At 38.9% G+C, this 12,790-nt stretch overlaps 1 protein-coding gene across 2 annotated transcripts in view; it reads right to left on the minus strand.

Moving 5' to 3' along the window:
- Positions 1-203: 203 nt before the first annotated feature.
- MYOM1 (myomesin 1) overlaps positions 204-12,790 on the minus strand; it is an 848,953-nt gene continuing 836,366 nt past the window's right edge. For both annotated transcript variants that reach the window (XM_044065566.1, XM_044065567.1), the window contains exons 35-37: positions 4,545-4,567; positions 4,015-4,070; positions 204-1,030 (exon numbers count right to left, since the gene is read on the minus strand). In XM_044065566.1, the coding sequence (XP_043921501.1) occupies positions 743-1,030; positions 4,015-4,070; positions 4,545-4,567 (367 nt within the window). In that variant the 3' untranslated portion in view covers positions 204-742. The remainder of the gene's footprint in view (positions 1,031-4,014; positions 4,071-4,544; positions 4,568-12,790) is intronic.

A 12,790-nucleotide genomic window follows, 5' to 3' on the forward strand; every position in this document is an offset into this window, starting at 1 on the left:
CTCTTCTTTTATAGACGCTACTGCAGATAATGACATAATGTGGAATCGTTATCAGAGAATGTGCTTAAGCCGAGTAATTTATGTGACATACTTCATTCCATTCTGAATTTGAGATTCATTACAAGCTGCACAGTCTGACCACAGTAATATTCAATGAAACTGAGCAAATGGCATTCAGAGAATGAGACTCACTGAGACAAAGGTGGGGGGGGTAAAAGTGAAGTAATTGTGCATCATTTATTAGTGAAAAGATAACAGGATATTTGTACATGTTTCTGTTGCAGTGAACAAGGTCATACATTATTTTCAACAACATACAACAAGCATCAGTTGTTTCTGTCTCAGACCTTTATTATACTACATTAAATAAGTGAGTTGCATTCAAGAAATATAATATTGTTAAAAAATCAGTAACAGTTTTAAAATGGTATTTCTTCTCTTCTCTTTTACCCAGAAAAAAAGTTCTTAATATTCCCTTTCCTCTGCTTCCTTGAAGCAATTTGGTAAGCACTTTTGCTGTACATTATTTTGTATTCTCAGTAGAAGACAAACATATAGATGGGAATCTAACTACAAAATTCTAATAACAGAAATGGGCAAAAAATGTGCAATAGTTGTGTAACATGAATTGGTAAAAATGAGACAAGTGAAAGGATTAAATATGAATCTGCCATAACGAACAATTACACACAGTTCAGAACTATCAACCTACTTTTTCTTGTGTTGCACAACACACGTTACTTCACTTTGTCTCTCCAACTTTTTGCTCGGTTTGTGCCACTGTTTCTTCTTCTTCTGGTTTGAAGACACTTACAGTGAAGTCACCAGTTTCAGTGCCATATTTGTTCTTTACACGAATACTGTACTTCCCGGAGTCAGCTGTGGAGACTTTGTTTATAGTGAAGCTGGCGTACTTCCCAGCCTCGAACTTCAGGATGAAGTGGTCATCAGCCACCAACTCTCTTTCATTCTTCAGCCATTTGACCTCTGGAACAGGGTCTCCCCAGATATTGCAGGTAAGGTTAAGTGACTGAAAATAAGAGTTACACAAAAAAAGTCAGGAAAGCTGTCCAGTGCTTAATCAAGTACTGCAAGATTTTAGTAAAATAGACACTGAAAATCAAAACTAAATACATAGTGAAAAAGTGAGATAAACACCTTACACAATCAACTATGTAAAGTGCTTTGTAATGTTTCTTGTGAAGTTTTATTACCCAGTTGCATGTGATCGCCACAATTTTTACCCTTAACTGTTGATTATCTCTGTAATCCATATAATAGAAAAGTGCTAAGTCAACAAAGGAATAGCCAGGATTTTTGGAACTGTTTGTCAGTTTCCAAAATGTAACTCCCCTCTCCTAGAAGTGTAGCCACTGTTCAACCCCATACAGTGCATTTTTCTAGGTAGTGTACCTTTTCACTACTGAAAAACTCCTAAAATAACAGGTTAAAAAAAAACAACCACCACTTATCCTACCAGATATTATGACATGACAGCAAAAGCCATTTAGTAACCATATTAAAGTTCACGTTCATGTTTGGAGTTCACTCTACTTTTTCTTTGAACACTTTTTTTATTGATTCTATTTCTTGGTGACTTTTTCAAGACAGCAGTTTATTTTCATTGTCTGTATCATTTAAGAAAATAAATTCCACCACATCTCATTGCACAAAATAAATACAGCAGTTTTAAGAAGTGCAGCCGTGGCATACATAGCATGTACCCGACAGCACTCATGCTGCTCAAGTGACAACCTTTACTATGAGTGCAAGCATGCAGCAGTCTATGAATCATTCTTCACTGTTTTCTTCCCAGGTGCATGATATCTGCAGGAATGTCTATGCTGGAAAAAGATAAACGGATACTTTTTGAACAGACACAAGATATTTATATTAACTATATCTGCATTATTTCTAAGCCTGTTGTACAGAAAATAATTTTTCTGGTCATATAAATATGGAATTTATCAGTATACGTTATCCACCTATCCTGTCCATTTCTTTGAAGAGCATCATTTTCTAGTGAATCTGTGGCAGTCTTAATGTGTGCTCATCTCCAAAGTACCCTTACATCTGTCTCTTCAATGCATGTTCAGTAAGATACACTTTTTTCTCCTCTTCTCTGCCTGCTGACCACTGGGTGGGCAACAGTGAGTAACAGCGATTTGAATACGTTGTCAGGCATGTAGCCACTGAATTTTCTCTTTAGAGACACTATCTATTCCCTGAAAGCTGACACGTGCACCCATGTCAACAATGGTACATCCTGTGGAGTTCCTATGCTATGTGCATGCCCCCTTCCCCTCACACACACACCCAGTGACAGCACTCATTATTGGCTTAGGATTACCATTTGATTGTCCCCCATGTCTACGGCCATTGTGAGCATGCAAATGTCTACTTACACAGCTGTAAATGGCTGCCTAGGACCACCATCTCCCTCCCCTAAGGATGGACAAGTGTTGGCATAAGCCAGCTACACCCACCCTCCCCAGATCTTCTTGCTCCTGAGCTGCTTATAGAGTTTGGGTTGTTTGGGTCATAGTCAGGGCTTTATTCATCTCTGCAACAGAGGTGGAGCTACATATGATGCATTCTTTGTACTAAGAAAGGACCGCAGATTGGCCAGAGATGAGGATGCAATCTGGCTGTCATCCAGGCAGTTCTTTGTAGTGTTTTTCTTTCAGACTTCAATCCCTCCTCCTAGAGGCTTGATGTATCACTTAGTTGTACCTACAGAGCTGCCCCACTGATGTACACATACTCCCACAGGTATGCCAGGTATAGTTATGGTGCTACATTGTGTTTGGATGATGGTGATGACAATTCAGAAAATGAACAGCTGTATTCTCTCTCGCCACAGGAAGTAAATGCCACTTCTTTACTCACTTGATACAGGTTTGTATTAGATACTGGAATAACTCAAACATAGTCATCATAAGTGTGAGAACAAATAAAGTACTACATACACATGTGTGTGTGTGTGTGTGTGTGTATATATATATATATATATATATATATATATATATATATATATATATATATATATACACACACACACACACACACATACACACACACACACACACATACATATATATATATATATATATATATATATATATATATATGTATGTGTGTGTGTGTGTGTGTATATATATATATATATATATATATATATATATATATATATATATATATATATATATGCATATAAATATGTTTTGAAATGAATGATGTGATATAATTCTCCTCACTCCAAAAAAAATCTTCAGGGGCAGGCAATTCAGTGTGTGTGTGTGTGTGTGTGTGTGTGTGTGTGTGTGTGTGTGTGTGTGTGTGTGTGGGTCGCATTCATTTGTTTATCAGTTCATAAAGAAAAAGAGTGGTGTTTAATCTAAAACTGATTTGATAACATTCATTACATTGAAGTGGGAAATGGTGTAGAAAATGACTGAGGATGCGGTTTTGGAGGACAGTAATTACAATGCTAATTAGTGTTGATCAGTGGTTTCACCATGATAATTCTCTCTGTTATGTCTAGAAGTTTAAGTATCTGTGCCAGCAATGATTTGGTGTTTTAGGAGCATTCTCTTTTCTCTGTGGTTGTCCAACTATGAAGTCAGTATATTTATGTTACATGGTGTGTGGAGAGCAAATCTCCTTAAATTGAAGGGTGCAGGAGGCTTGTTCCCCTGCAAAAAAACTTTTGGAGGTATACTTAGTGTGTATGAAATTGTCATTGAAATGAGTGTTGATCAAATGTAATGTTGATCCAATGAGTTTTAGATTAAATGAAGCATTGTTCTTTCTTGTCGATTAAGTAAAATGGTGATTAGTTCAATACAATTTTTATATATACACACACACACACACATATATATATATATATATATACACACACACACACACACACACACACACACACACATATATATATATATATATATATATATTTATCTTAGAGAAGAAAATCAGAACAGTAGCTAGAAGATTTACATTATTTCTCAGTACCTTGTATTCCTGAATGGTGACAACATCTGGCAGACCTCCAGTTACTCTTGCACGGTCTGTAAGAAAATCAAAGGAAATTAGTTTACTATATACTATATGCGTATTTAAATGTGCTTTACAGGGTGTTTGGATATTATCACTTTCTTACAGCTTCCAGCAAGTTATTTACAGATTATTTTAGTAAATCTACTAATAATTGCTTAAAAAGGTCAGTCATGTTATTTTAATCATCTTCATCAATATGTGACATATTAAACTACAAAAGTTGTTTGATTTTTGGACAATTTATTATCTCCCATTTTTTATAGAACAAGGAGGAATAATAATATGTAGCTACCTTAATTCAGAAACCCACTGGGTATCAAGGAGATATTAAGGAGTATTAAATTCATGATTTCTGTTATGGGATGTAGGTATAAATGCAAAAGTAATGTGCTTAACATGTGCATTAAGAAATTACAGTAATATAAGACACTGCATAACAGCATAATTCATGGATGTTTTAATGATTACTTATAGTGTTAACTTACTTTTTTCTGCAATGGCCGCTTGCCTGCAAAGAGGAAAAAATGTATTAGTTATTGGAAACAGACATTTTATCTTTATACCAATGGATACTTTTTAAGATAAAATATTTTGTGATTAAAGGTTTGAGAGGACACAAAAATAGATTTCCTTCCATGTTTTTGAAGTGCTATTTATTTATTTGCACTTGTTAAATGGGTTAGTGAAATAGTCTATTGACCCCTTTCACTCATGACCTAGGCTCAGAGAACAGAAACATACAAACAAGTACATAATAACAAAGAACATCAACAATTCAGGTAGGTAGAAGATGACAAGCAGAAATACAATAACAATTCAGCTGGCACTACAAAATAAGTTTTTATGATAATACAGCATTTACTTTATTCACATCTGAGCTCATTTCTGAAGTAATGTGAAAGTCATGTACATTACTAGAAAAACAAAAGATGCAAATAAGTGTGTCTGAGAGCAAAGTTTATTCAGCTGTTTTTATCAAGTGGTAAAAACTTCTGAATATGTCATGACATTTATGGATTTCTAATAGCAGGGTCACATCAGACAAATATAATAAACTGACAGAACCATGTCAGCAAGTGGGAAACATTAAAGGCACTGCAGATGTGGAATAGTGAGATTTTAGACATGCTTTTGACACAGTTCCCACATAAATGATTAACATGCAGGTTAAATAACTTTGTGGTGCACCCCATGTAGTGACCTAGTTTAAACAGCCCACTTCAGTGTCTGTCTTAGTGACACTGAGTGCCACTAGAAGTGAAATGTATGTCTCTGCGGGTGACAAAGAGATGATCTACGGTAAGGTTAGTGCAGCAGGAGGTGATCGCTGAGATGAGTGGTAGCTTCACATGAGTTGCAAGACAATCAGATGTGTGCATGAATTTGGGTAACCAAAACATAAATGGTGACCGCATATCATGGGCTAAGAATCACAGCAATTGGAAGCAACTAAAATGGAAAGTGGCTAAGAATTGCTTAGCAATCATACACTTAACAGATGTTGCAAGGCAATGAGCCCTATGATCATTCATGCCTTGCCAGTACTCTGCTCCAGGTTGTACCTCTTTTATCCAAGAGGGCCATACCAAGTAAATCGGTGGATACCCATCCAATAATTTAGTTTATGTTTAAAGAAAAACAGTGAACTGCATAGCATTGTCACCTCACAGTAATACGTTGTCCTGTTTGATTCTCAGCTAGAGCGTCTTCTGTGTGGAGACATGCGTGAATGGGCATACCTTCATTGAAGGTTGTGCGTCAGGGCCAGCAACATGGCACGTAAAAATCTACTGCCAATCATTAGCAGACCGGAGTTCCGCTGTGGCGACCCCTAACCGGGAAAAGCCGAAAGACACAACAACATTGCTTAACATATAGATGAAGTTTACCCTAGAGGTTTTGGAGGTGCTGGAAAATAAACCTGTCTCTCCAACATTTTTTATGTTTTGGTGAAGATTTGGGTTCCTGGTTCTAGTACTGGAAGAGATCTGGACTTGTGGCAAAACAGGGGGTTCAAGACAATCGAATCTCTAATGGTGCAGTAAGCAAGACTCTGGGTGAATTTCTTGGTATCTATATCTCAAATACATATTAAGGGGATTATGATTGGAGACCTGATTATAATCCTTTATAATATAATATAATATAATTATAATATAATATAATAAATATTTACTGTATTCATATGGGTCATGGAGATACTTGTAGGGGTGTGAGGGGTGTGAGTGGGAAGAATGGCTTTCCTGATCAAAACCTGATCAAACCTGAGTGGTGCATTGTTATTAGACTTCTGTGCTAATGCTAAACATGGATTTTCCATCACAAACACCATGTTCAAATGCGAGGGTATAAGTGTACTTTGTACCAGAGCACCGTGGTTCAAAGATATATGATAGATTCTGTAGTCATATCATCAGCCTTGAAGCTGTGTGCTATGGGCAATCAGTTCAAGAGAGGTGCTGAGCAGTCAACATTTTACCACTTGGTGGTAAGCTGGATCAGACAGCCAGGACAGCAACTGTAAAGACCTGGCAAACCCTAAAGTGCAGTCAGGGTGTCTTTGGAACATTTAGCAGATGCTTCTGTTAGGGATAAGTTCAACTCCCACCTCAGGAAAAGCTTCTCCCATACCCCTGGGGAGGTCAGAGACAGTCATACAAACAACCCCTGCTCAAGACCTCAGCAATCAAAGTGGTAGCAGGGAGTTATGGCCAAATGGTGATCAGGACTTGCCATGATGGTAGGGCTGGGATCCGCTGGTGGACATCATCATGAAGGAAACCATCAAGATTACGAAAGAAACCACTGGGGAATTCTCCAGATCTGACCAATAGGAACTGACAGGACAAGAAGACAGCAGGTGTGTCAGTTGCCAAGCTGAATCCTTGGGAGTGGGAAGAGTTTGGTAAGGTCATTGAGAATTATGTTTGGATGGCCTCAGAGAAGTTCTTCCAAACCACCCAGTGACTCAAGAGATAAGTGGGACATCACTCATGCTGGTTTCAGGAAGGGTGAGTAAATGTTGACCTTAATTAGGGGCAGTGTTGGGACGTGGAAGGAGCACTTTACTGAGCTGCTGGAACCAGTGCACATACCTTCTTTGAGGCAGCAGAGCCAGAAGCAACTGAATAAACTAGATTAATTTCCATAGATGAGGTCACTATAGTGACTATACAGCTCTTGTTCCTCGCAAAGCTACAGGAAGTGATGAGATCTGGCTGAAAATGCTGAAGGTGCTGTTGTTGGGTATCACGGTTAATAGAACTTTTCAGTGCTGCATTGGAGATAAGGGTGGAAGTCCCATTTTCAAAAAGGAGAAGAGGATATATTTCTAAAGAGATCACAATCCAGAGCATCCCAGTGAAAGCTTGTGTCAGGGTGCTGGAAAGTTGACTGTACATGATAGCTTAGCTTCTGAATAAGCTTATACAGATAATTACATTTAGTGAATGGTAGTATACACAGTGACGTTTGGGATGAAAATTATTTAAATGACCTACATGAACAGAAAATACAAACTGATTTCTGACATGGAAAACAATTTAAGTGGAGTGACTTTAATATAAGCATTTTTGTAATTATCAGCAAAGATAGATTACAAAATGTAAGCAAATGGTATAAACGGTACATGGAGTATTTTGGCCTTAAAACAATTAAGAGAAATGCATAACAAGAACATATACAGTAGAATTGTGCATTAGATCATTTAGAAAATTAAGCATGACTAATTTGTTTGAAAATAACATATAAAGCGATTATTGGTAGAACTAACTTGACACAGTATCACTTCAATATTATAAAAGGTAGACTAGTAAATGTAATACAGGCATAGGAGCAAGCAAACAGCTACAAAATGGCAGACTGTACTGATGGTCAGATTTTTTTATGTTTCTACAAAAAACTGGGCAACCTTTATTGAAGTAGTTGAACTTAATTTTAAAATCTACACTACTGAAGGTCTCAATGATGCTTAATGCAGTGAATGTCAAAATAAATGAGCTGCTGTAGAGTTCAATGGCACCAGTAAAACACATAGATTGTAGATGCTTTATAAGTCAACTAAACACAAAAGGCTTTAGTTGCTGTAAAACAGTTCAGATTCCAGAAGCAGAACCAACTGATTTATACAAGCATCCCTATCTATATAGCAAAACTGGACAGATTATCTGAACACTGTCACTTCAGGTATAGACTACATAAGGCACTAAGAGACTGGCTTATATGTGACAGTGTTGAAACTGGCACACAGCCATGCACTAGCTAGCTATTCTGGGGATATAAAATACAAAGGAAAAGCTACTACACAGATTCTTTTGTCCATGGGTCTGTATAAAAGCAGATCAGTGGAGTGCCTCATGGTCAGTGTGTCATTTGATTTTGCCATAGAAACCTAGTAGGGCCTTAGTAGTATCTGTGCCAATAGCAACAAACCCCATTCAAAAGGACAGCTGTGGACTTACAAGGTTTTCTTCTAAAGCAGGTAGGAGACACTAGTATATTTTAGTTATTCTAGACTATGGCAGTAGATACCCAGAACCCATTCACTTGTGAAAAGACAATGCTAAGGCAACTGCTTGAGAGTTAATAACTGGTATCTGGCTGGGTAGTCAAGGACACTCTGATGGATCAAAGGACCTCTTGTTATGTCTCTCATGACAGCAACCTTGCAAAGAATGTCACAAGTATTTTTTGGAGGATTTTTTCCTCACTCCTGCATCATCCTATGGCTTCCAACCAAGTGTCCCATGTCCATCATTGGGTCTACCAGCCACCTTCTTAATCATCCTGATTAACTGCAAAGGGCTGGGGCTGACAAGGAACTAGAGGGTGGCCTGGGGATTTGGCTGTTTACATCTGATGGGAGCAGTTTCATTTTTATCCCCTACCACTGTTATTCCCCCCCTTTGGTACCTTGGAGTACAACCCTGGGATGGGCATTTCATGGGGACATGGCATATCACCCTCTGGAGCAGCTCAGACTGGTTCCCACACTATTCCACCCTTTGTCACATGCATCCTAGCATGAAGTTCCCATCCTCCACCAGGCACCATCACAGGAGCCAGTCATGGAGTCATTCACCCACACAGCAGGGACAGTAATTCCCATCTCTCCCTGCTACTTTGTCAGATGTCTGAGCCACTAATCGAACCTGGGTCGTCTGGGCTCTAGTCAGAGCATCATCCCACTACACTATTCGAGCAGCAAAGCATGTCACAAGTTAAATGAATAAGAATCTCTTTTTACCACCTAGAGACCAAGAGTTTAATGGGCTGGCCCAGTCAGACACTAAAGGCAATATTGCATAAGATCTCCGACAAGGAGAGATAGACTTGGGACCAGCGGTTGCCATATGTCCTGTTTGTTATGCACTGGGTACCACACTATCTACAGGTTTTTCTACCTTTGAATTATTACATGAGTATTATCCCATCAGACTAATGGATACAGAAAAAAAATAAAATAAATCATACAACAATGCAGTGCTGCACACAGTCTAGATGGAGGAGAGGCGAGAAATCATACTGCCACTGGTAAAAGAGAGCATGACTAACTCTTGGGAGGCTCAAACCTACTGTTAGTTATAAAAGGCAGAACAAGCATCAGGGAGTTTCAGCCTGGAGACTGCATGTTGGAGCTTAAACTAATTTATCAAGTGCTCTGTGATAATAAAAAGTAAATCATATTATCTCCCAGATCTCACTGCCTGATAAATGAAAACACCAAGAAGTGTGCCATATAAGTGCTCCAAATCCTTCATGTGCTAGGCAAGGAATACTGGTTTAATGAAGTTGGGGTAGGTGGTGAGGTTTGAATCTGAGACAGAAATAAAAGTTTGAGAGGCAAGATTATTTTAACAAAATTTGGTAAATTAGCTTATCAGCAGAAGTAAAGATAAGCTTAGCTAAACTACTTTAACAAGCCATAATGCTTTGACAGGGACAATGGTTAAAGGATTCCTGAGGCTAATCTTGAAAGTATTGCTAATGAAGTGATAATGCTTATTATGGGAGTGACTTAAGACTTCCACAGTGAATAGAGTAGCTGCACTGTGTTAATACCTAAACTGCGGTTCCCTATTAGAAGACTGAACTCAAAAGATGGAAACGGCAAAAGATCGATGTGGCTTTTAATCAAATTCTTTCCCTGGGAAAGAATTCACTTGGCCACTTTGGTACATTGCCATTTTCGGCACTGGTCTTGGAGTTGGTATAAATATTGGTATATGTTTAAAGTGTTTTTTTTTTTTTTTTTTTTTTGTTGGAACAGAGATTTTTTTTCCTAGGAAAAAAAATCACTGTTCTGACAGTTCAAAATTGTAAGCTTTCGCTTACATAGGGTTGATTAATCACTGTTTACTTTTTAAGCATTCGGTGATCTAATAAAGACCCTAAACTGCAAGGAGCGAAGGATTTTTGCAATGACTTCAGGTAAGAGAGTTATATCTCTCAGCTATATGCCTACCCATGCCATTTGTTGATGAATTCATAGGTCCACAAATATTTCATTGTCACTCAGTCTGGACCATCCACACCCCACTAGTACCTCCCCAAGCCACAACATCCATCCTCCAGGAGGATCACATGAGGTGATCCTGGAGCAAGCTTGTGAACACCCATCCAGCCATTCAGGCCATGTCCAAAAGAAGACAGTAAGTTGCACTGCCAAACATGCAAGAGGAGTCTGTTATAGAGGTTTGGGAGGTGCTTTGCTGTAAATCCATTCCTCCACCATATTACATTAATCTGTTGGTAATGAACCATGTCCCTGGCTTCAGTACTGGTGGAGCTACTGGACTCATGGAGACAAAAGATGTCTAAGACAACCAGGTTTCCTACTGTGCAGTAAGTGAGACAGAAATCTTCACCCAAAATCCCATAACACCCTGAACAAAGGGATAGCACCTTCAACTGACAACTCCAAGACCCTAGGCCTGTAATACCTTGGCCAGGAACTGCTGCATCCCTTAGACCATTCAACATGATTAGTGAGACATATCTGAAAGAGGGAAATACACTCAACAACCATTTTGAGCAATTCTGAGTACAAATGAATGACTACCTCTCCAAATGCAGAAGACACTCCATCTGCCACTAAATGTGTCAAACTATCCATGGTCAAAAGCGAGGAAGCTATCAATCCAAGTTTCCAGGTCGCTCACTGCACCCCCATCATGCAGCAGTGTGCTATCTACACAGTAAGATGAGGGGAAGGGGCTGCCCAAAAAAAGTGAAAACCCTACACCCCCCACAGTACCAAGCCAGATCCCACCTACAGCACACTCAAAGTCCACCAGGAAGAGTCCATGCTGGAGGAGCAGGCCATCAGAAAGTGACCCAACAATAACCTCCAGCAATCCATTCAAAATATGAGTTCTGCTTAATACCTAATGATTTTTGGCCTAGTAAAGGAATACTGTCACATCTCACTTACAGAGACTACAAATGACAAGATGACCTTTTCTAGATTGGGCATACATTTCCAACATGTGGTTCTGTCATCTACATTGCATGGGATCCCTTCAGTGCTTCCTCTGTTGATGGGCGTATTCCTAAAACTACATAGCTATTAGACAGCTTTATATTAAGATGGGGTCCGGTAGTTTGCAGTCATGACTGGGTTACCTATTTTCTGAAAGTACAGATAACATTAATGTCCCTTTAGGGAGACTGGGATAATAACCAATCATGAAAGATATGGCAGTGACCTGAATGAAGCCCATTATATGGGGCACATAGATAGTAGTAGCTTGTTGAAGCCACAGATGGAAAAGATGGAGTTCATCGAAGGCTAGTTTTAGCCTGTGATCAAAATCCATATGTAAACGTATTCCTGGGTCCATCCAGTTACTTCTGGTGGCTCAGTCCCCATTTTGCCACCTTGATCATCCATCTCACAGACAAAAATAGAATGTGGTGTTCTAACCAGCTGAAACAAACTGAAAAGACTGATGCTGAAAACAGCTTTCTGTGCACACCTAGTCCAAGTTAGACCCAACTTTATAAAGAAGTTTACAGTTCACATAGAAGCTACAGATGTTACTCTAGGATTGTGCTGTCATTAATGTTTGGGGTTGTGGAATGTACTGTTTTGTATCTAAGCAGGAATCTGTCCATTGTGGAGAAATAATATTTTACTACTGAGCAGGAATGCTTGATCAAACGTTGAGCCTTGCAATCCCTGTATTACTTCTACCTTGGCCAGGCCATCTAAGTCATTGCCAGTCACACTCCTTAAAAATGACTTACTCAGCACCAGACTAAGAACTCGATCAGCCACTCATTTTCCTTCTGAACCCATTTTTATACACTGCTGCCCAAAGGGCTGGAGTGGCTCAGTACAATAATTACACCCTCTGTCATTTCACTGACATGACATCTGCTGTTAATCAGGCCTTGGGGTCTGAAATGGAGAAGGATGTTTTTGGCACGTGGTGAAAATTGAGAGTCTGAAAGGCTTGTTCTGGGCTCAGGCTCAAAAAAGATTAATGGGACGAGGCTGCCTGAAGGTTAAATGCAGGGGACCTGATTGTGTGGATCTGGCAAGGCTGTTAAAAGATAAAATAATTCTTTAGCCTTCAGTTCACTATATTAGCTTGAAAGAAGGGACTGAAAATTTCTAAAACAAGATTGCCAGTGCCTTTTTTAAAGGCAAAACTGAGACGTCCTGTACACTTAAGACAAAGAAAGCACTGTGGTTGTACCTATACTGGTTTCCATAAATATGTATATT

Source organism: Protopterus annectens, chromosome 3.part0 (genome assembly GCF_019279795.1).
Source record: "Protopterus annectens isolate FY-2018-M chromosome 3.part0, PAN1.0, whole genome shotgun sequence".
Taxonomy (NCBI): Eukaryota; Metazoa; Chordata; order Ceratodontiformes; family Protopteridae; genus Protopterus; species Protopterus annectens.